This window comes from Egretta garzetta, unplaced genomic scaffold (genome assembly GCF_000687185.1).
Source record: "Egretta garzetta isolate BGI_Z169 unplaced genomic scaffold, ASM68718v1 scaffold782, whole genome shotgun sequence".
Taxonomy (NCBI): Eukaryota; Metazoa; Chordata; class Aves; order Pelecaniformes; family Ardeidae; genus Egretta; species Egretta garzetta.
This window is the reverse complement of record NW_009258785.1, coordinates 197,315-222,256: the sequence shown is the minus strand read 5'-3', so window position 1 is coordinate 222,256 and position 24,942 is coordinate 197,315. Positions and strand designations below refer to the sequence as shown.

Below are 24,942 nucleotides of genomic sequence, written 5' to 3'. Positions count from 1 at the left end.
AGGAAGCAGGAGGGGGTGAAGCGGCATCACCACAAGCACAACCTGAAGCATCGCTACGAGCTGCAGGAGACCTTGGGCAAAGGCACCTACGGCAAAGTCAAGCGGGCCATCGAGAGGTTTTCTGGCAGAGTGGTAAGGCAGGCGGAGGGGCTTCTCTTTGCCGTTTTATTTTATTCAGATCTCCGTGCCGTTTTTTTTTTTCTTTCCGGCGCCGGCTGGGGGGAGGGAGCGGGGTTTGGTGGTGGTATTGTAGTAACACAACAGTACATTTTAGAAGCATGTGCTGTTATTGGAAAAAATAGGGTGGCTTCTGGGTTTTGGTTTGTTTTTGCATGTGGACAGTTATTCTTTCCCCGCTGGAAATTCACGGTTTAGTGAAACCTGTCACATCCCCCGGCCGACTAAAAGCCGCTCACAAAGTACTGTCAGAATGGCAAACGTTGGTTCTCCGGCTAAAAACGCTGTGATTCGGTCGTACTTTTGTGACCTGAACTTTGCTGACACCTAAAAAAAATCGCAGGGACTGCAACCCAGCCCCATTGGTTTTTATGAACCGTTTCACTCTTCAGCCGTGCCGGCTGGCTCGAGACTTCAAGCAGCCCAGAGGTTGTCCAGCAATAACTCAGCTTCAGCATTTCCTCATTGGTACAGCGCTCCAGCAGGGCGCAGAAATGCAATTGAAGCAATGTACACATTAGTCAGAGTTATTGTCATTTTTCCTTCCCCGAAATATGTAAGTATTCACAGAGGGCAAGCGAACGAGAGACAGGCGTTGCGTTTAAGACCGCTCTGAGAAATAGATGCTTTCTGAAGAGGTCTTAACGCTGCTTTTCATGCGAAGTAGACTAACTGAGTTTTCACTAGGCTTCGTCTAAAAGCAAGACATCTCCCTAGTGACGTTACAGGTTTTGTCTCATTTATCTTTCCCTTTCGGTTGGCTGGAAGCTCAACGCGCACCCAGAGGCAGAAGCAACTGTAAAACAGAAAATGAAATTGCAGATGCCACAGCTTTAATAAGGGATGCTTACTTTGCAACTCAGTATCTTTGTGTCGACAGTGAAAACGAGAGTTTCAGCCAAGTTGTAGAGTCATATCATGTATGCTTTCAGTTTATTAGCTCATTTGGAGGCAGGCTAAAGAGAAACCAGAGATGGACATCTCTGCACATGCTCACTCCTGGTCCATGATTTTTAAAGTTTGCTGTCTTGGCTCTTTTACAATTTCAGGCTAACAAAAGCTCCAGGGCTATGTTGTATACTGACTATTATTTTGTAAGAAGATTATTTCTGAGTTGTGTTACAAAATGTAGTAAATAAGCAAATACATCAAAAATACCTTTTTTTAAAAGACTCAATGAAGGAAAAAAAAAAAGTGACCGTATTGTAAATGAGATTTGGGGTTGGGAAGGGCCCTCTCAGAGGAAAGGATGTAGCATAGATGTGTATCTCCTCTAAGTTAACAACACACCTGGTCTTTCCGTATGTTCCTAACTGTCAAGCGCTTCAGCTAGACAGCTAAGGATACTTAGGTGATACAGTCTGAACTGAGTTTATACGGCTAATGCCATCTTGAAATGGAGAGGGTGAAAATCGGAATACCCATGTGATCTTAAATGCAATAAAAATGTTACACTCGCTCTATCAGCTGGTATGCAGAAGCTAAACAAATCCTTACCGGGGTGTGAGTTTTATACTATAGTAATACAAGCCTTGGCGTGTGGCACTTCATAATAATTAACTAGTCTGCAGGCGAGTTCTGGTGTAATGTGTCGGTTTGAACTTTAACATCTGTGAGTGTATGTAAAATATCCGCGTTTTGTCTGCTTACGGAATAAAAGCTAGTTGTCAGGAATCCAGCCAGACCTAAGCAAATGGAAAACGCTTCTTGTTTTCTGACAGTTCCCTTGTCTGGGTGTTGCAGTGAACACCGATTGCTTTCCGTGGGTGAGATGAGAGCACCGATAGGATGACTGATTGGAGAGGGGCAGAGTTTTCCTTTGTTTTTTTTTTCCTCTCCCCTTTTTCTTCCCTTTCCTCTCCTCAGTTCTTACGAGTGGGCAGCGTTTGCAGCCTTCGTGAGCAGGTTGGGCTGGATGCTGGCCCTGTGTCCAGCAGGGGATGCACAGAGCGAGTGATGTGGCCGGCACCGTCTCTTGCACCACTTCCCAGCACCATCCCTTGCACCGCTTCCAATGCAAACCAGCTCACAACTGGCAGCTAGGTAGTGAGAGTCCCAAGGTCGCTCTAGTCCAGTCTGTTTGCTTCCTATTCTGCTACTGGTTTAGCTAATCATCTTTTTCTTTACTCAGCGGTAAGCAGGTATTTGAAGCTGTATGGTAACAGATTGCGAAGCTGGACCTTGGCAGCGGCATTGTGTTCCCAGCCATCAGCCTTGTCCAAGCGATTCTCCTATTTGGCCTTTCCGCTTCTCTTGTCTGTTAACAATCTCTTCAGCTGTACTAAAGTCACTTCATCAAGATATTTGCATGATTAGACAGGCTTTTAATATGAAGCGTGAACTTTGGATTTGTCGTCATCTGTATAAATAGAGAGCTCAGGAGTGAAATAGAAATTGGCAGATTTGGGTTAATGAAGTAAAACCAAGGTGAGAAGACTGTTTGATCCAAGCAACAGATGTGCTTTAGTCCTGCGCTATTGGAAATCAATAGCAGGATTTCTGTTGACTTGAATGAGAATAGTATTTGACATTTATTAACAGGTTGCAGGTTTATTCACATTGTTATGGTTGCTTTGCCTTTCCTCTTAACTCAGTGGAACGTGATCCTAAAGCTTCCTGCCATGAAGCTCCAGGGTAGATTGTATGATATGTTTAGTTTGCTATTGGAAACAACTTATGTGAATTTGTGTACTAGTTACCACAGTGACTACAGACAATATTGCGTGCTGCACAAAGCAGTTAAAATATTGCCCACTACCTGATGTATGAGGTGCCTAATTTTGCCAGCAAGATTTCTTTCATTAGTACTGGCTCAGTATATACTGTGTAACTTACGATATTTTAAATTAAGGCACCTGTTAGTAAGTGTAAGGATGAAGAGATGATATCGCAAGCCTGTGAAGTAACACTCATGTTGACGTTTCTGTGGGTGTTTTCTCTGCTTGTCATCTTGCACGTGTTAAACCAAAGAACCAAGCTTTTGTTCATGCTATGTATCCAATGTTTGTTAGCCAAGAAATCCACGGTTACACTTATGTCAGCCTTAGATAAGCTGTGCATTGGCCACCTCTGGCCGATCCCGTGCATGGTGCAGGAAGAAGGTAGATGCTGCTGGGTTCTTCTTTGAGTAAATGATTCCCCTGGAGTAAATACTCCTTATAACGCAACTTTAAATTACAGGTGGGCGTTTTCAGTCTTGTGCCAGGAAAAGACAGATAACTATACAGAAGCAATGCCTGCATACGAAAATGCATTAATATTAATTAAATTAATGTTAATAAAGGAGCCCATAGCTCTCTAAACCACAGAAGACACCAAGTAAACCCTGTTAGGCTGCCTGGAGCAGTCCCAGCAGAGTTTAACCCAGGGGGTTCGATACCCTGGCTGGTTTACAGCTTCCTGCGAGGTGCTCTGCTGGGAGTCATTTGCTCTCCCTGCCACTGCTGGACCTGGAGCTTGTGAACGCTGCTGGTTGCTTGTTATAACCTCTCATGAAGCATCCTGCATTATCTGTGCTTCCTTTCAGTTACCATCTGCCCTCGGGACAGATTTTGCCCTTGGCAAAAGCCAGGAGCTTTTCTCCCTTTCTCTCCTTAGGCTGTGCTTGGGAGGTGATGGGGAGCAGCTGCAGGGGCCTCCCCTCTGCCTTCGCCTCCCTCTCTCCGCCTGAGAGCCAGGGACATCTTTTCTTCCTCCTCACCAGCAGGTGGAGGAAGCACTATTCTCCTCCAGCCGTTCTTCCAGAAAGTTAATTATTTTGGGAATTGATGACAAGCTGCAGCCCAACATGAAAAACGGGCGCGCGGTGTGTATTTGTGCAGGCGTGTTGTGTGTGGTGGTGCACACACCTCCTTTGCATAGAAGTGCAGGTAGAAGGATGTTGCCAAATGAAATTGGTTTCGGAATTAAAATCTTGTGGAAAAACAAACCCCAAACTTTAGAGCAACAGAAATATTTTTAGTTGCAACTCAAGTGAAAACCTTCGCTTTGAAACAGCTCTGCTTTATGATGCTTTTGGAGAGTGGCACAGGGCTTTTGAAACCCTGAAACAGCAACAGATTACATGAAAGGAGGACCTTTGCTTTGCTGATTGTATTTCTCCATATCATGACAAAATCAAAACATGAGTACCAACAGTGACAGCTCTGTCAGGTCCGTAATTAAGGCCTTGTTGGCCGCACAACCATTTGTTTGTTTGCGGTGTGGTTTTTAAGGGTTCCAAATAACAAGATAAAAGTGTGCTCGTGGGTTGCTGAGGACAGTGAAAACCAGGTGGGATGTTTCTCCCAATTTTCTCATCTGCTTTGCTGATATAGAAAATGTTGGCATTCCTCTCTTCCCTCTTATGCAGGTGAATTCTCTTATTATCTTCAATGACATTTCCATATCGATTTCCATTTTTTTCCTGAGAACTTCTGTTTCAGTTAACACCTGGGTCACTTCTTCATATTGATTTCTATCTTGATCGCTCAGCGTGCATCTTCTGCAGGATAATGTCCAAATCTGATGCAGAACTGGTTTTTTTTTTTGAGGCTCTTTGTTGTTCTTATTAAAATACCTTCCCTTATTGCAGACACCAGTGGAAGTATCTACACAACACTGCTGTGATGTGAAGTGCTTGCACAGTACTTTGCACAGCAGGATCCTGATCCGTGAATGTGGCTTCCACAGCTACGATAATACACTTGAATAATAGTAACAATGGCTTGTATCACTACCCCGTTTTATACACGAGGAAGACAAACTTGCCGATTAAAGCCAAAATCATCAGAAGTATCAGCTAGTTTTGAGTGCACAACCTAATGCCTGATTTTTCCAGACATGTAAGGTATGTAACACCAGGGTCCTATGGATGACAGCCTCCTTCTGCAGGGCTTGGTCTCTCCTGCCTCTCGGGCTCTCCCTTTTCCCTGGGCTTTTGTCCCTGTGTGACATTCAGCTTCAGTCTCCATTCCCGGCCCTTTTGTACTCCGCTTGCACTGCTGCCTCTTGCTTTGTTCTGCGTGCCAGCGCTGTGACCCGTGCAGAACGCGCTGCCTTGCTCCCTGCTTCCGAGCTGGTAGCTGCCAGCAGAATCTGTGCAGCCTGCGGTGGGTGCTGCGCACACCTCTCCTGCCGTGCAGCGCTTCCATGGGGCCAGAGGTTCCTCAGTGCAAGAGGGATTCTTGCAAAATGTATTGCCAAAACCTTATTAATTTATTTGTTTCTTTTTTAAGATGTGCAAACTGAGTTCTTTTAGGGACTCATAATGCGACTAAATCTGGACAATGTTTTCATAGCGCTGAAGGCATGTTGGTGAAAGTCAGGTCATCTTCTGTAAAAATTGTATCAAAGCGTGCATGGAAATTCTATATCTGGAATGAATAGAAGTTGGAAAGAGTATATGGTCTTGAAAATAGTTTTGCTGTTAATTTGTTATTTGTTCCACCCTTAATTATTAGATGTGTTCTGAGGCTCTGGTTTAAAAAGGAAAAAAAACCCCAACAACCAATAAACCCACTGGATTTCATCTAATGTAATTCACAGTGAATATCATGGGCTTATTACAATAGGAGTTACTACCTGGTTGTATAAAATTACTACAGTCTTCACATAAACACTTGTATAACTGAAATTTCAAAGACAACCTGAACATCAAAGACTGCAGACAGAAATAACTGATTACAGCATGCAGGTCATTAGGGGAAAGGCACTGGTACAAAATACTTGTTTTCTGCACTGAGAATTCTTGTTGGAGAAGCAGATTTGTTCAGGGGAATATGGTTCAGTGGTATGAAAGTCTGAATTAATGACTAGCCAGTAAGGGGTCATCTGAAGAAGTTAGCTTGTCAAATCTTTTACCAAATTAAAGAACAGCATGTTCTTTCTGAGCTTTGAGTGGACATCAAGTGATATTCCTTCAGTGGTGTTGGGCTCTCTTACAGGTGAAGAAATTAAAAGTTTCTGAGAAACTGTTGCTTCTCCTCCCCTTTCCCGCCAGTGTATTGAACAATTTTGGGCAGGTCAGTTAACTTCCCTGTGTCTCAGTGTATCCCTTTCTGAAGGGATACTACTTAATATAGGGAAGTTACAATAACTAATAGGGCAGGTTTTGGCCTGATACATAGCCAGTGCGATCCCTCTAAACGTGAAATTCACAACAGAATTTGAGCCAATGTTTATAATGCAGCCTTCAGCTAAAAACCCTATAAAATGCCTAAGCATTATTACAAATGGTTTCACAGCACCATATGCTAGAGAACACAACAGAATGGAAATTGCTTGTACAAAGTCTTTCATTAGATATGGCTAAAATATACTGCGTTTTTGGTGGCATGTGTTCTAAAAATTATTATTATTTTTTAAGAACCGCAATGTGGATTTGCCATGTGGAGGCAATTATTGTATATATTGTAGTTTGGGGTCATACATGTTGAATAAAACCGTGTGGAATGTGCTGTTCTCGTGAGCAACTGTTTATTCTTTACAGAACTGTAATCGTAGTTAGTCTGTGTTTTGTCTGGTAAATAAATAACTAGAGAGTCTTTGCTGGAGTGAGGAATCGGGAGGAGGCACATGGTGGTCATGACAGTGCCAAGGAAGAATACCGAACGTGGGTTGAAAACCAGTTCCAGGTATGTCAGCCTTGAACACCAGCAGGTCAACATGTGTACAGCCATGGTAATCCAAATGCAGAGCATATGGGACACGTTTCCAAAGCCCACATACCAGGGATTCGGAAATTGGCTGCTGACCTTTGCTTTGATGTGGGCATCTCCCTGGCTTGGGTCTCTGCCTCCTGTACTACGCTTACGTACCCTCCCATCTACGCGAACCAGGATGCTGACGCCAAAGCATCTCCTCTTTCTGTACAACCATGCTCCTCTCAGCGGGACGCTGTTGTTCTCACTGTCGTCTTGTACGCTATTCCTTTGTAAAGTGGGACCAAACCATATGTTTTCTGCCGCAGCCCTGGACGATGCTCCGAAGCCAGAAGCGCAGGTTTGCCTTCAGGCCTGGGGTGAGATAGGAGCTTGTGGTGTGGATGGCAAGAAGCGGCAGTGGCAGCTGCCAACTCCTCCTCCACCCAGAGCGGCCAGAGCCTCAGCAGCTCCTGACCTGGGCAGGGGTGGAGGCTGCTGCCAGCACCGGATCTGGCATACAGTTTGATGGTTTGCATGCCACCAGGGATGGGTGTGTTGGTGTGGGAATCTCTGACCTACAGAGAGTATTGATCTTGGCTCTTCCCACCTCAGGAATCACCTAGGTGTGCACCGGACACTTTGCAGAAAAAAAACTTGTGTCATTAGCCCTGATGGGTTGATGTACTTGGGATAGTTGGTATGTCAGAGGAAGTGTCTCAGATGAAAAGCTCTCTGACTAAATATGCAAATGATATTTGTCAGCGTTTCCCTCAAATATCTTCCAGCAGATGTGGGTACCATGTGTGCCCATTTAATAAACTAAACTCAAAATAATTTCCACTTTGCCAGATATATGGGGAATAGTTGGGAGGGGTGGGGAGCGAACTACAAAGCAAGGTAAAAACTGCATATGTGTGTTGTTATATTTGATGACCAATTCATTAAAGCCATAAGTGTATCCAGGCTTTCAATAGTGTTCTCCTGCTGTTGCTTCCTGTACTCCCTGGCTACAAAATCAGTCTCTACGGCTCTCATTTGTCTTACCCACATGAAAGACTTCGAGCATCTGCAAGTTATGATTTGAGAAGTATCTGCTTTTAAACAGAATATATTTATCACCGTGTCTTCATAGGCAACAGAGTGCGTCGTATAAATTAGGCGATCCTAGACCTTTGAACACTAGGGGGCTGGGTGAGATACTCTGTGCGCGTACGGTGTCTGGCCATACCCATCAAACATGCTGGACCCACACCAAAAATGCCAGATGTTCAATAGATGTGGAGGCCTTTCTCTAACCTTTGCTGTGTGTTGCAAAGGAAGGAGGGTGGAGGGGGCGAGGTTGTAGCCATCCCTTGCTCTTGTGCCGTTTTAGTACTCTCGTTTGAGCTCTCTATTTTTTCTATTTTGAACTAAAGACTGTGGACCAACCCTCAGTTCAGTCTGTTAAACTATTGTATGGTGTAAATGATTAGTGTTCCCTAGCTCTCCAAAGAGAGATGGGATTTGTTTCTAGCTCTGGTGGCTTATGAGACGTTTGTTCTTGAAGCTGCCACTGGCCCACAATGGGATGCAAGTCCTGGTCTTGCTCACGTGAAAACTTTTTCAGGCTCTGTTCTTGCCAATGGAGGAAAATAACAAAATACTTTAATGGGTGGTTCCTTTCATTTAAAAAAAAACCAAACAAACCAGCTACACATCAGTGATAGGAAAAGGGGTTGGCAGGGCTGGCACGTTCAAAACCATCCTGGCCAGTTGTAGGTGAATGCAAAATCACAAAAGAAACACAGGTCTTGTGGTTTATAAGTATTAAGAAAATAGCTGCGGTCGCTTAGGTTAACATGTGGCCAATGTAACTTAAATTTCTGGGTGCCTCCTCAGCCGTCCCCTCTCACTGCTGGTGTTTCCCACCTTACCTCACCTCCAGCATGGTGTCTGAAGCCCTTTGCCGTTGGGTCCCCTGGGATGCCAGCCTGGTGAAGGGGAGGGTCTCTGCACCTTGTGTGGGGCTGGCTGCCTCTGTGACAAAGTGTCGGTGCTTGGTGGGCTGCTCTGTCTCTCTTGGCCTTGCCTTCCCGGGGGATGTCGGCCTCTGGTAATCCCTGAGTCCCTTGTCTGCCCTGGCCCGGTGGCCAGCATGTGGGATGACTTAAGCAGAGAGGCTGGAGGAGCCGAATGTCTTTGTTCTGAGGTCTGGCGGCTTGAGGGACTTGCAATTATCCTAATGTCTCGCTGTGCCGAGGAGCTGAGTCAGCATATTTGGGCTGGAGCACTACTGCCTTGGAATAAAGACACTAGTTAAGGGATATTAGGCTTAAAAGAAAAAAAAAGAAATTCATTGTTCCTGTGAAAAGATACCATGCCAAGTTTGGAGACTAAATTTAGCCATTCATGGGTAGAACAGAAAGATTCGGGTCCTGCTGTCAATGGAGATCTCAAAGCCTCCATATCATGTTTCCCATACACAAAAAGACATTTCATCTCTGCTACAATTTCTAATCTCCATGAAACGCCTGATGGTGAATGATATCTCCCTTCATTTGAGGTACAAGTGTTATCTTAAAAGGGAGTGTGAGTATTTTTTTTCATCACAAAAGGTAGCAAAGAGGGTTGGATAAAAATAGCTGTTTGAGTTGTGTGGTAACTAAACTAAACTTCTGTTAAATGGTGTTTTGTTGTGGTTTTCATCATTGATGCAAAAAGATTAAGTCTTTTGCATGCAAGTTTGGCGGGAAAGATGGCGAAGCACACTAAAAAACCAGCTCCTGAGGCACGTGTTTGGAGCTGTCATTTATTTGTGTACTTTTGCCATCACTCTCTGCACAAATCCAGTCTTGTAGCTTCCCCAGTGGAGTTTGGCTCAGGAAGGAGGAGCAAAGGCCAGCCAGTCCCTCAAGTAGCCAGGGACACCTGGGCACATTGGGTGCAGTGCCGTACTTGGCAGTGGTTTCAGCAGGGCTGTGCTGTGGGTTGTTTTGGCATGAAGAAAAAAAAAAAAACCCTTTTGGGAGGAGAAGAGGGGAGAGCACAACCTTCCCGGCTGGTGCTTGCTCTCACGCCATGTGGCCTGAGGCATGGGATAGCTGCGCTCCATCGCAAGATGAAAATGCCTGTAAAATATCTGCTGGAGGCAATACAGGCTTAGCTGACCTCTGTAGGGATACAACTGAGAGGTGTCCACATTGCCCTCTCAGGAAGACACATTTTTAACCAGGCCTATCCACTAGGCATAGCATCCTTCACGCTCCTTTCGTTGTCACGTTTATTCTCTTTGGGGTGCTGAAATGAGGTGAAATAATGAAACGGTGATCTGTGGGCTTAAGCACCATCTCCTGTATGAGCTGGTTGTCACAGCTGTGCTTCGGGTGCCCAGGTGGTAAGTGGTTTCCCTGAGGTTCATCTGGAAAGTGTGGCAGAGTCGCCGGAGAGCCAAGGTTGACCACAGCTCCATCGCTGCACTGAGCCGAGCCGCTTCTTGGGTGGGTGTAACCTTCTCAGGAAGGTCGCTCATAAAGTGAATGTCTTCTTTCATGGCTGTAGTTATGCTTTGAAGGGATGGTACCAATTTTTCAAAAGCCTGCCAGCTATTGTGTCTTGGAACCTGGTGACTACTGCGTACCACTGTTGATCACCAATTGGTACCACTTGGCCACCATTGTGTCCTCACAGCCTGGGAGGAATGGGGGCCTTCAGCTGGACCATGCAGTGCATTTACGTCCAGGCCAGGGACTAGCCATCTTTTTCAAGAAGAGGGTTTGGGGTTTTTTTTCTGTGTACGGTTTGAGAGTACCTGCCTCTCTGTTTCAGTAAAACAAATGTATTCTCCCATCCTGTCTGGCATTTCATGATGAAAATGTGGTCTCACGGGACCTGTGAAATGCCTCATTGTGGGTTGCGCATGGCTCGCGAGGAATTCATCAGGGAGAAGGATTTCATGCTGTACTTTAACCTCCTTCCAGCCTTTCTTGGATGAAAGGAAAACTCTGCAGCCGTGAATGTAACTGGTTATCATTATTGGATGTCATTACTCACTCACTCCCAGCGTAAAACAAAAAAATCGCATCCCCTGTGATGTCCGTGGGTAAAAACGCTGCTCTCTGTTACATTAACACTGTTGTAAACCGAAGAGAGGAGTTCGGCCGTTTCAATTGAAATATTTGTTCAACACCGGCAAGGACTAAACAATACACTTGAAAGCCATTTGTGTTATTGTCTGTAGAGCAGAGCTTGTATTTTATGAACTGGCTGATCATAAAGACAGCATAAATCATGTAAAGCATTCTCATTTACTTTTTCTTTCTTTTTTTTTCTTTTTCTTTTTGCAGATGGGGCTTGTAGAGTAGAGTTGCAGTCAAATGTCTGCTCCAGGATATTTTAGTTGAACTGTGTGAGTCCATTAAACAAATGTAATGGCTTTTTGGAAAGAAGCGCTGTGTGTTTCAAACCAAATGTTTTACATAGAGAACATCTGGGTAGTTCTGGGTGTTTGTATGTAGAGCACATCAGACAGCAGCCGTAGTGAGCTCAGTTGGGAGGTTGCCTGGGATGTAGTTGTAGGATATGACAGTTCAGTTGTTATGGGGAATAATTCCTATGAAGTATTGCCATAAACTGAATGTTTGGCACAAACAGCTGTATCTCTGTTTTACTGTACACCCAAGTTATTCTTCTTATCTGCCCAGCAAAACTCGAAATGATGTTTAAACAACCCAGTAAACGTTGGCACCTCTGAGCTGCGGCATGCACGTTAAAGCAAACTTGAGGAAGCCGTTACCATTAAGGGGAAATGAAGCTCACTCTGATTTTCAATGAAGCGCTCTTGAGCCGTGCCATGGGCAACGCAGTGCAAGCGAGCAATGAACACAGTATGCGCAAATGGCTTGCAGGGTTGAGTTGGAAACGATCGATGTTCCGGTGCTGGTGCGTGTTGTTGCTTTGAGGCATGTGAAAACGCAAAACCGGTGAAATGCATGTAATTAGCCTGACATTAGAGTTTACTGGGGCTGCTGGGGAAGAACTTTAACCTGGTTAAATTAATAAGCCTGCTTTTACTTCACAGCATCAGGGGTAATATACTTCCAGGAAACATAGGAAATGTTGAAAAATGTCTTATTTAGGAGTCGGTTCTTAAATTAATTCTGCAGTTTAACTGAGGAATGCGTGGTTCAAATGAGATTAAAGTTGTAATTTCCAGAGTAGCAATGCAGCTTCCCCTTTCAGGATTGTTTAAGTAAAAAGTTAAACAAAGTGGGTTAGGCAGTCTCTTGCTCCAGTCCCTTGTGGACAGCAATTCACATTGCGCAGCACTGCTTTAATAGTCCTGCTCGGTCTGACATGATTTGTGGTATTTGCTGAGATGAATTTCTGGACAGAGCAGTGTGAGAGGGAATTGCTCCTCACCCTGAGGAAGGTGGTATGTCCAAGTCTGTGCGAAGGTCACTGGCAGGGTGAAGTGGGAAGCCTGCACTGCTGCTGTTGCACTACCTAACAGCTTAGCTTTTGGCAAGGGGATCCCAGAAATCTGAGCGCTTAACTCTCCCTCGTTCAACTGACCCCGGCCAAAACACGTGCCAAAAAAGGTGTTTGTGCGTGTTGAAGAAGGGGGCAACAGTCCTGGAGATCACAGAATCTGGGGGAGTTCTTTGCCAAAAGCTTTCCATCTAGGAAAAAAAAAAAATGGCTTTGCTGTTTCTTCCCTCCAAAGTTAACCCTCTTCGCAACTGCTTAGAACAACTGCCTGCAGTTGTGAACTCCTCTTCTAGCAGGGAAAGCTAGAATTATGCTTTTAAGGCTCCAAAATTGCTTGGTTGCCAGCCACTTAATTGTAGGAAAGCGTAATTCATTCCTCACCCTCTCACATCTATTCCAAGCCCAGCTGGCCATGGGGAGCAAGAGTGTTCCTGTTCCTGTGTTACTCTCTCCACTGAGCCATTAGGGTGGCCCTGGTAATTTACTTTCAATAAATAGAAGGGAACAACAGGAGGTTCCTTTACCTTCAGGGGCATAAATATTTCTCAGAAATCAGAGACGGATGGGGAAGAAATGCTAGCGAACTCCTTTCCTCCCTCTGTAGCAATTCCACCATGTTCCGTCATAAATTCTAGGATGGTCCCTTCCGAAAAGGGACCATTAGGTAGGTAATGTCCAGGCAGAACAATGTAAAACTGAAGCAGTGTTTATACAAAAACAAATTTAATATTGTGAAGTGATCTCCAAGCCCTGGAGCAAAATAACCTGGGCGAGGCTTTGATACACATGGTTGCCAATCTTTTTGTTTTCCAAGAGTATTTTTCCAGATAGGATGTGGATTTATGGTTCACTAGATTCCCACCAGGAAGTGACTTTTGTATTTTGATCCCCCTTAGATCAATTTGGAAAAATATACTAGATATAGGTGCTTCTGATAGTTCTGTGTCCTTAGCCCTTCCAACTGTGCTGTTTACACACATCTGTGTACCTTCTGTGACTTGATCTCTGTGGCCCACCATCCTTGAGCAATGAATCCCTGCTCATCAATGCTAATCCAAAAGCCTGAACTCTATAAACTCAACTTTAAAATCTCTCCACGCTTCAGAATTCCACTGGGTTAATTAAGAATTTGAGGTGATCAAGCAATATAGTGTTGGGTTTTAATTGTGGTGGCTGAAGGTATGGACGTTTCTTCAAAAGAAGAAAGACTCTTCCCAAGTTTTCTTTGTGCTATTGTAATTCTCATGGTGAAATAGCACTTCCTTTTTTCTTTGAAGGACTGCAGAACCAGCAGAACAAAATTAAAAGATCCACACAATACCAGGTGACTTTGCTTTTGTGGCAGAACTCACAGAAACTTAGGTCAAAGAGAGAGGATAAGCCAAGTTACATTTATTTACCCACAACTTCCTCAAGCAGAACATACCAGTGAATGAAAATGTGGTCAGGTGGCTTCTTGGAAAAAAACTAGTTCTAAGAAAGAGTTTAAACAGTGTCCAGTACCCTTCCTTGTTTAATGTGAATTACAGCTTTGCACTGATATAGCACCTTTCACTTAAACATGTGCAAAATCACTTTAGAGACTCTGGTAACTGCTGAGGTTACCATTATTTAGCAGCACATTGCAATAGTTTGCAGCAGTTGCTTAGAGGGTGTGAATAACCCCATTTCCAATTTAAATTATGGGGAGGAATTTCGGGAGACTGTGTAATTTTCAAACTGGAACTAGATCCAGGCACCAGGCCTTTATACCTCTCTTCTTAAGAAAGTCATAAAGGGCTTTTTCTAACGAAGCAGCCAGGATCTTGGTTTTGCATTTCATCCCCAAATCAATGCCTTGAACAGTGTGCACTCCTCCTTCGGAGGATTACTTCAGTGTGGTTCACTGCTTATTCACAATGAAAACCAGCACTGAATTAAAGTCCCTCTCTGCTGCCCCAGGTTAGCATTTTGCATTACATCAGCAGCTGTGGTAGCTGTGAGATCAAGCCTCAAAATTAATGTGAAATCTATCTCACAGTTTTTGGAGAAGGAATCTGTAATACCCATGTAACACTGAGAACAGTAAGCTTGGGGCTTGTGAATTCTTTCACTCCTCTTTAACCTGACTTGCCAGTAATTTAATTAGTGCTAAACAGTCTGCACACAGCCATGCAGAAGTTAAAGGACGGACTGACACAGGATTCGCTTCCAGTGACTTTTCCTCTTTTGCACATGTGCTGGACGGAGCTGTGCTGTGTTTGGAAGTTGATCAATAATGATTGCACAACTCTAACCTTATTTAAACTATGATACAAACAGACATGATAGAAACAGATGCTACCAGGTTTTTTCCTACTTAAAAGTGAAGTCAGCTTTTTTTTTTCTGCTACCCCCCCCCCTTTTTCCTCTTTGGTTCCAACAGAATTGTAACTGGAAGAAAAGCAGTTAGACTTTGTGAAATCCCAATTCAGTGTAGCATTTGGCTTCAGTAAATGTGGAAGCCAAAAATAAACATCTGCTTGGCAACTTCACCCAAAGTTCACTGTAAATGCAGTTTTCATCTTTTCAGTGAATGTGGCATTCAGTGCTGCTTAACATCTATTAAGGGGGAACAACCCATAGTTGAGGTCGTAAAGCATTTTTTTTTCCTTTTAATTACAGTTACGAACCTCCATTGCCTCGGGGAAATCCCCTACCCCAACTCCTTTCCAGATACAATTTCTTATGTGCCAAAACATGAACTTCCTTTGAAAGCTTGAAGGTAGTTGGATGAGATGTTTGTGAGTTATTAGCCTTTGGAAAGGAGATGGTCTTCCATCGATCTGTGCATGACAGCCCCAAAACTTCAACTTGGCCATTTTTTTCTCTTTAGTCCTTCAGAATTAGATCATAAGTGCCTTTTTTTTTGCGGGCTGACTTATAAACATTTTAAAGTATTATATATCACATCTTTGGATATTCAGGAGGATATGGAGTTACATTCAGAAGTGAATTAGGAAAAATGTAAGCAGTCCCACTCTTTTTCTCCAGGAAGGTGAAGTCTGCACATGACAGGGACTCTGCCAGGGCCAGGGTGCCAGCCTTGGGCTCCAGTCCTGGCAGGCCATGGCTGCAAACATCTTTAATAGCCTTGTATTGTCAGATCCCTGCTTTTCGGCAAATCCTTTGCAACCTCTGCTGCTACCAGGACAAATTCATTTCACTGTGGATCAGGGAGGATGGAGGTGGATGCAGACGTGCGGTAGTGGGCTATTGGGACAGTGGGGGGGGGGCTGAGAAGGGGCAACGTGAGGCAGCACTATGGGTAGCACTTTGTTATGGCTGGATATGGTGATTACTCATAGGATCTTTCTTCTAAAACTGAACAGTCCTACGACTTGGGACTTCAGTAATGCTGTGTGAAAAACTTTGATTTTTTGGAAGGGAGAAGTTTTTTGGTAGATTTCTGACATATATCAGTGGACCATCTGTTTCTGAATTCTGCAGCCCTCCCTTCTCCCTGGTTTCAAGATTTGCTGCCTTACAATGAAGAATTCATGACCAGGTTGCTCACTTGTGTTTTTAAATGCTATTGGAAATCAGGTTTGTGCTAAAACAGATGAATGATTTTTTTTATTTTTTTATTTTTTTTTTATTCCTAGTGGTAAATCAGTCCCAAAGTGATTAATACAGAGCTGTAAGAACCATCTGGAAGTAAGGATGACTCGAGGCCAGGATTCTCAGCGTTAAATGAAGAAAGGTCTGCCAGAGGATACATGGTGTAAATATGCCAGCCTTCATATACATAGCTGAGGATAGAGAGTACCAAACAATGAAGGGATGTAAATTTTCCAGTAAGGCAGTAGTTACTCAGGAAATGCTCTCATGAACCTTGTTAACAGGCACCGTATGCAGGGGTGAGGAAAGAAGTGGAGGAAGGGTGTTGTACATGTTCCTCTTGGCACCCCACTTTGTATATATACAGCATAAATGTGTTTATCTGGTGCCTTCTATTGCTCATTAAAACTTGGTTCAACAGGCATTTTTCTCTGTGAATAAAGGTGGAACTAGAAAGAAGATACAAACTCATTGCCTATTACTTGTGATTAGTTAATTCCTCTTTACTTGATGAATCATAATTTATGTTATGATAACAGCAACTATATCCAGCAGAACCAGAAAAGGAAAATTAAACCTGAGGTAGTCATACCCTGATTTTCCAAGAGGCACTGACACCTTGTGCCTCAGCTTACACAAATAAAATTTTGATTTAACATTTATCACACTGACTTGGAACTTCTAGTGCCTTGGTGCAAGAGTTTCTCTACAGGTAGTGAGTAATAGAGTGGCAGTAAATCAGCTTTGGTTTTTAGAAATATAATCTTTTTTTTATGTGATACATTGGGAAGAGGGGAATGAAGCAGAGAGGCACAGCTGTTTGCTATATGCTTTTACCATACAGAGTGAGGCAACTATAAAAAATACCCTTGCCTCTTAAAAGCAAATGAACTTGAAAGGTGCATCGCGGCACGTGCATCCTTGCCCTTTATGTGTGCAGCTGCTGTCTCGCAACAACAATAAGAGCATTTTGTCTTTGGTAACATCCATGATACGAATAAACATGCAGTGGAACAGGGTAATGGGCAGAAGCCCTGAGATTTAAATTAGCAGAGTCGCAATGGGTGCAGATGGCACTGGTTATGGCTTTGAGCAACTCCCCTGATTACTGCATGGTTTGCCAATGTATCAAACAATACAGTTGGGCCGTTGATAAATAATTAATAAGGATTTTGTTGCATGCTTGTCTCCCGAGCAGTATCACCATGGAGATGATCTGGCTTTTAGGATCTGAAAAGTTAACAGTCTCTAAAACAATGGCATTGTGTTGACCTTATTCTTTCTCCGAAAGAGAGAGCTCTCGGGGATGAGTTAGCAAAATGCACAGCACCAGGCACTAATTTTGCTTCAACTCACAGGGTCTTTTGTCCAACTTTTCAGTGAGTGCATGAAGTGTTTTCTGTGATCGTGCAGAAGCTTGTTCTTAGAATTGCACGTCCTGCATGAAGCTGTTTATTACTGCGTTTGGCCTGGAATTGGAGTCTCAAGAGAGCTTTTTTCCAGCAAATGGACACAGCAAAGAAATAGTCGTGTGGAAAAGGCTTACAAGAAATCTGCATGAGGATACCTTTGGGGAACTCTCTGGATGCTTGGCTTCCCTGTAGGGATATCCATCCATGGCTCCCTTCTTCCCACCGGGAAGGTCCAGAGGCCAGACAGACAGTTATTCAGCCCATCCCCTGCCTTTCCTTTCTCTCCTTTGTGCAACCTCTGGAAATGCCATTTCAATGCAACTGCATTATCAGCATCCCCCTCCTTATCATTTGATTGCAGCAACCTCAGGGACCACCCAGTTTCAGAGCTTTGTTTCTCTTCCTCTTGTGTTGGTGATGTCTGGGCCAAGAGCCGTAGGCAGAGACTCCCCTGGAAAAAACATAATACGGTGCCAGACTTTATTCTTTCTTGCCCAGCTCCCTGGAATCAGAGAAAGAACAATGTGCCTTTTCTCTCCCCACCCCCAAACATCCTCTGCTCTCCCTTTCTCTTCCCCCCTGGTTGATCCACCTATTCTTTACCTCCCCGCCCCTGTTGGCGCTTGGCGCATTGCACTTCCCACCTCGGAGTCTCAAAGAAAGGAAGCAGAGCTGTGAAACCCCTGGGCTCACCCACTTCCCATTGCTGGGTGGGGATGGCCTCAGTTCACAGCTTCTGGAACAGAGAGGTGTACATGTATTTAACCCTCCCCTCCCTCTTCACCCAAAGAAAATAGTTTTCAATAATTTTCTTACGGCTGCGTTTCTGACATACCTCCGGTGGCAGCAAGCTGGTTTCCCTTCCGCAGGGGCCTACACTCTCTGTCCTGATGTCATTTTCCCTGCTGTCCACAATAGTATTGCAAGAGCCTGTTGGAATTTGCTCAAGCATGGGTGGTATGCACAAGCGCTGGAACCAGCTTAAAAGTCACAGCCCCCACAGTGGAAAAAAAGCAGTTTGTTCATATCTCACCATGGTCCTAAAAATAGCCTTGATAGATAATAAAGAGTGGAAGATTGTTTTCAATGGGACTGAATGTACTGCATGCAGAAGTTGCTGGGGAAGGTTCAGCGATTTGTCATTCAGGTGGTCAGCCTCGGTGACAGCGCTAGCTGACTTAAAAAAAATCTGTGACTTTCTGCGCTGTGGCTAATTCTACCTTTGTTTATATTCATACATCTCGGCTGGAAATGAGGCAAACATGGTTCATTAGATTAAAACAAACACACGACCCAACTTCCTGAAGTCAAGCGAAGCAGCTTTATGCTTTGATGAAAGTACAGCTTTCTTGCTCATCCCATAAATGGTGATGCCAGCAGTGACTCAGCAGACACAGAGATTTGATATGGAAACGCACACCTACTGCCTGCCATGCCCTTTGCCAGGTGTTTAGACTTTGAGAGATTTTTCTGTACGCGATGGTCTTGATCTGCCTCTCTAAAAAGAAAATTCCCCCCCTTTTTGCTCTGCCCAGCTGCTGAGAAGCTCGTAAAGGAGGAGAGACATTTCTCTTACAGATAGGACTGAATGTACAAACCTCTGCAACTGTCATCTTTTTGAGGTATTTATAGTTCAAGTTCTTTGTACCAAACAAAAGCAAAGAAGCATGAAGTGTGTTAGAAAATACTTAATAACCTCTCTACACCAGTTCAGAGGGTGAGCATAAATCCTCTTTCCAGCAAATGGAGACAGGTAATTTATTGCAGCCTTGACGGGAGCAGCTTATTTCTCCATGCTTCCTGCCCAGCAAACTCTGCAAGCTGACTCACGGAGGGATGGAAGCCAAAAGCTGTGGTCCCGCTTTCCTATCTGCTTCTGGAAGGCAGAGCAGTGGTGGAGTGGGGGCCATGCCCGTGCAGAGCCGTTTGGAAGTGCCTGGCAATACTCAGAGGTTCACAACCCCCTGCTTTCTCTCCCTTGTGCCATACGTTTTGGAGCAGGTATTCTGTCTGCCTGCGTCTGAGCAGAGGCTGGTACCAGAACTGGCAGCGCAGGTGGAGGTCATTTCAGTCCACCTCTGGTGCTCCTTTCTCCCCCTCTAACCCCGTGTGTTGGGACCATGTTGCCATCAGAGCTGCAGAGGAGATACTGAGGATGTTACTGGTGCGTACCACCAGTATTGATCCCCGGAGGGACCATCACATGGCCTAGTTTTGAGCTGTGACCTTGGCGCTTATGCATATATTTAACTTCACATGTGTGAGCTCTCCCACGAAAGCCAATGGACTGTTCATGTGTGTGAAGTTAGGCATATGCTAAAGTGTTTTGCCAGATTGGATACTGTGTCTGTAGGGGCTTTGGGTGAACTTGAACCTGTTTTGTTGGGGTGAGAGGCTTTAGATTTCATTATTAAGAATCTGATATGTTACTCTGTCTGAGTGCAAGGTCTTGGAGTTATCTGAAATTCTCATTAAGACAAGAAGCTAAGAAAAATACAAATTCCTCCAGTAGTAAAGTTACTAAAAATACTATAATTAAATTTTCTAAGTCTTAAAAACAGTAAAATATATTGAGAAAGTGTGGTAGAGGTATAAGTACAGTGTTCTGAGAGTACCAAAGGGACTAACAGCACTTTCTTTGCAGATCTTGAGCTGGAGTATTTGGAGTAGTTAATATAGCTGATGTAAAAGAGCATGTTGCATTTGCCCTACTCTTGATTCATAGGCTGTGACCCTTAATAAATTTTGATGTTGCACACAGTGGAGCTGTTGCTTTCAGAGAAAGCAGGCAAGCAAGAAAGAAAAGGACCTAAAGAATGAACAAACAAGTTCTTTCATAAGGTATTTCTCAATTGAGATTATTTCTTGTTAGGCTTGAGTTGTTCAGGTTCATCATGTACCATATCTGGCAGGAGTCCTGTGAGTGGGGTTTTGAAAAATGGAGCCAGCTCTGTCTGATGTTAAAAGCATAAGCGCACTTTGAAAATGTATTTGCTGGTATATATTTCTGAGTAAAACACTTCATGAAAGAAATTCCATTATTGATATTTTAGAATACCTGGAAGAGAGGCTTGTTTTACAGCCTGATACCATAACTTACAGCTAGGGATCTTATTTTGCTCAGAGAGATGAAAAGAATGAAATATATAATAACTACCTAAAATGTGATCGTGACTCATAACGTTTCCATGAAGTACTAAAAAAACCAAAACAAAAGCCTGGACTTCTTTCTTGCTTGTGTTGTTTTTTTCACATCAGTAGACTTAAGCCCTTGCTGACATGGTCTGAGCAGACTGATGCAAGTGAAAGACACTTGGCTGGGAAAAATGCCTTACTTAGAGGGGAAGAGCTGGAGTGAATGCTGCCCTGCTGCTCCGCTAATCCTGCTTTGGGCTGCTGCCTCTGACAGTGACTCCGCTGACAGCGATCGCTCCCTGTTTGGCCTTTTGGACCAGGTCACCAGCAAGGCTGTCGCTCTTGATAGCCTCTGAGATGTGGAGCCTGTCCACTTGGGGATCATGCAGGCTACCAGTCAGATGGCGCGGGGTAAAAAGCCTTTACTGAGATCTGTTTGAACCTTTCACTTCCCTGAGGCTCTTTTTGAGGGGAAAACCAGCAATTGAACATGGGGAAAGGTGTCAGAAGTCAGCCTCTAGTAATGGGTTGGTTTGTTGAAGCAAGGCACTCCTGTGATGTGTTGCACAGTTTGGGAGGGAGAGGCAGGCAGCAATTTCTGAGATGCTACTGTCCTCGTTTCCTTTAGGAGTCACATCGGCTTTCCGTTTCGATTTCCTCATCTCCTAAAAGCGGATGAATAGTGCTGTTTCATTACGTGCCTCCCAAGCTTTAATTAATAAGTAGCTGCACTGTGCTTTGAGCATGCTCGTTTGCTATGCAAATAGACAGTGATATTAGTCTGTCAGTATGTGCGAGTGCCTGAAGCCTTGCTCTGACACAGAGTGCTTGGACTGGTAATGTGCCGTGCCCTGGCTACGGGGCATTGCCTCCTCCACAGCGCTCTCGCTGTTTGTCAGGATTGCAGGGTATGGTCTGGCCAGGTGGATGCTTAGCGGGATCCATTGACACCACTGGAGTTAAAATAGTTCATACCTCCCTGTTTCTAAATGCTGGTCACTGTGATCTGAAGCAGCTGAGGGAGGGAAGAGAAAATCTTGAATATTAGAAGCTGAGAGATGTGTTTGGCATGTGTGCGCTCCTTACACTGGGATGATATCTTGCAGCCTGGATATCACTGACAAAATCCCAAGTGTGTTGGCTGCACTGCTGAATTCTACCCCCGCCAACTGGGAGGTGATGTTTTCAGGAGAGCTTAAGTACCATCCTCAAAATTCGGTTAAACTTCTACTAATAGCCTCTATAAATTAAGGCGCCTAGGTGCCTTAACCACTTTTCAACACAGGTTGCAAGACTGTAAACTCTCTGGTCCTGTTGAAAAATATGTTCCCAGGCAACACATCTGTTTGCATTTGAAGATTAATCCAAACATATATTTACAGAGTGCCACCATGCTTTTCAATCACATTTGCATTTTTATATCTAAAAATATATGTTTTCACATGTGCAATTATTCCACGGAGGCCATTTGCAGTAATTATGTGTAGGCTTACAAAAGTCCTGTCTGTGAAGCAGAGTCAAGTTAGTAGGAGATTGGCATGCCCTCTGGGGTGCCGTTATTACTTTACCAGCCATGAATGGTGAAGAATTTGCTCCCCGTTGTATATTTGACAATGAAACCCTTCTTAAATTCTTCCTCAGAGCCAAGTACAAGGCTGTCTTTTAATAAAAAAATGTGTTTTTACCCATGTCTATATTTATTTCTTGTAGGAATGCACATGGTGCTCCAAGAGCCACCCACATCTTTCTTGCATACAGGGTGTATTTGCATTTGCAGCCTGTCCCAGTGCAAACATGGGAAGAGGGAAAAATCCAACCTCATCTTTCGCGTTAATTGCCTTCTCCATCTCTAAAATTACTTTGGGAGATTATCTTGATCACTCTTTCAATTAAAATCTGTTCTATTACTCTTTCTAGAAATATGTGTCATGTAGATAAGACCATAGTAACATTCTTACTTTTAAAATCTCTATTCCAAGTGTTTCAGTCAAGAGCAAGAAAATAATTGTTTGGGTTTTGACATGCAAATCGGTTTGTCCCTTGAGTTCTGGTTTGTCTTCTGCTGTCCTGAAGTGGGGTAGCATTTGAACGTGAGCTTGATTTTAAGCATGTGCTGAAATCTTTTGGAATTCGAGGGGATGGGGCATGTGCTTAATGCTTTTTTGAACAATGTTGCTTTTCAGAGTTGAAGGCTTTGTTGGAAATCCGATCCTTTAAACTAGCTCCTGTTTATGTACATTTCAATTTTATTATATTGTAAGTTTTTCCCTTCTTTCTTCAATATCCTCGATGCTACATCATATAATGAAAACAGTACCGGTCATGCCACTTGCAATTACTGAAGTAGGCAGTGAAATTATTTTTTTCTGAAGGAACTAGGGAAATCACATAAATCACAGATTTACAAACATTTTCCCAGGAGAGGTCCTCAGTAGTTGGCTGCATAGAATGACAAAAGTGTTGTTTGCCCATAAAAGGGTGGCCATCTCAGCAGGTCAGTGATTTTTTTCAAAGACTTACAGTTGATTTTAAAGTAGCTGGTAATTTATTCCTTGAACTCTGGCTTACAAAAATAAAGCAGGGTAAATATTGAGTATAATAGAGGCCGTGCTGCCATTCAGTATGCACAATGCCCTCACCTTCCCTCTCCCACCAGCTTCTCTCCATTGTTGGCTTCTGCATTTCTTGTAGGGCATGAGCTGACCTCCGTGATTTTTTATGGTGGTGTTCAGATAAGCCCTTTCTTCACAGGCAACACACATGCACACACTCACAAGGGCTGTTATAATTTGCAAGTTCAGCTATCACTTCCTCTGTTCCCACCCTGCCTTTTGGAAAGATACCCAGTCACACGTTGTGCTTGAAAAAAGGTTGCTGATTGAGGAAGGATGCAGGAAGGATATGGTTTTGCAGTGATTGCATAAGTGCTGTGTAGGACCTGAAAGCCTTGGGTTTATATGAGGACGAGTTTAGATGTGAATTTCAAAGATTTATTTATTCTGATTTTTAAATAAGTCATAACTCCTGAGGAGTTTGCCTGCTTTAGAGAACCATGGAGCAACCTGTGTTAATGTTATCCTCTGTGTATTAACATGGACCAATATAAATTTGTAATCGGTACCCTGGATGCCCTGCCTCTGTTCCATCAGCAATCTCAACCTTATTTCAGAGAAGTTGTCTCCAAAGCTTCTGTTTGAAATTGTCAGGTGCAATCATGTCTAAGCAAATGTACTTCCCATCAAAATCTTTTAGGACTTTTGCCATTTGCTGCAGATGGAGAGTACTTAGGCTAACACAGAGATCCTTCCAAAAGATGCTGTGTTCGCCCTCAGTGAGGTCCTAAGACCTGAAGACCCTAAAACTTCATGTCACCCATTACTATAATGAGAGTGTATTTATAGCTATAAAATGAAGGAGCTGGGGCACAGAGGTTTGTATTTTAAGGCTTTGTTTTGGTCATTCCATGTTCTGCCAATGTCTAACATCTGTATTTATTTTTTTAACTCTTCTTAATGGTTTATGTGCATCTGTTAAGTTCCAAGAATAATGCTTGATTTCCTGAATTTATAGGTTGCCATAAAATCCATTCGTAAGGACAAAATTAAGGATGAACAAGATATGGTTCACATCAGACGGGAGATTGAGATCATGTCATCCCTCAGCCACCCTCATATCATCACCATATATGAAGGTTAGTGAATGCGATTCTCTTCCCTGACTGCTCTGTTACTTTCTTGCAGACCTGATATTCAGATCTCTTGAGATCATGCACCAAACAAACCCCTACTCCTAGTGTAATCCATCCCTTACAAAGAGCTGTTTTGAGCACTACCTTCCCTCTGAACCACCAGTGTTTCACAGATGCATAACCCTTTGCCTGGAGGAGCTTCTTCATGTGTGACTTGAGCGCTGTGTCCATGGCAGGTGGGAAATCGTTGCATGTATCGCCTCATCTCCTTGCTCCCGTTGGACAGTTCAGCTTAATTTCAACCTCACTCACACACCAGCCTGATGTCCACTTATGTCCCCAGCCTCTAAACCAGTCCTTGTATGCTTTATGTTCCCTGGACGGCACAAGACCAGTCTCGTCTGCTCTAGGGCTTTGGTCTTCCCTTACCTGCCGGTTAGTCTTGCTGGTTCTGTCATCGCTGCTTTTTTCCCCTGAATCCCAGCATCTGCCTCCTATCCACCTCTGCATGATTTCCGGTCAGTCTGGTTGCTGGCTTATTGTTCCTGTTTCCTCATCCTGTCTTACCCCTCTAACTCCTTTCTTCCTGGGACACAGCCGGGAAGCCTGCTAATTCCTGCATCCAGAAGCTGCTCCCTAGTCCTACAGTGAGGAGCAGGAAGCCAGGAGCGTTCCTCCCTGATTCGCCTGTTTGTTTGTTTACATATTTATAGTGTCACTCTAGTAAAATCTCCTCCTCCTTCCTTCCTTCCTCGAGTAACATCTGAGCTGTAGCTGGGATGTTTGGGCTGGGTACGTGCTAAAAGACACCGGCTGAGAGGTCTGCTGCCGTGGGGAGGGGGGCCACATGGGGGGCTCCGGG

At 43.9% G+C, this 24,942-nt stretch overlaps 1 protein-coding gene across 1 annotated transcript in view; it reads left to right on the top strand.

Annotated features, from left to right (window-relative positions):
• Nucleotides 1–24,942, top strand: part of NUAK1 (NUAK family kinase 1) — a 55,435-nt gene that overhangs the window by 5,752 nt on the left and 24,741 nt on the right. Inside the window, exons 3-4 of the mRNA XM_009649470.2 lie at nucleotides 3–132; nucleotides 23,963–24,083. Of these exons, the coding sequence (XP_009647765.2) occupies nucleotides 3–132; nucleotides 23,963–24,083 (251 nt within the window). The remainder of the gene's footprint in view (nucleotides 1–2; nucleotides 133–23,962; nucleotides 24,084–24,942) is intronic.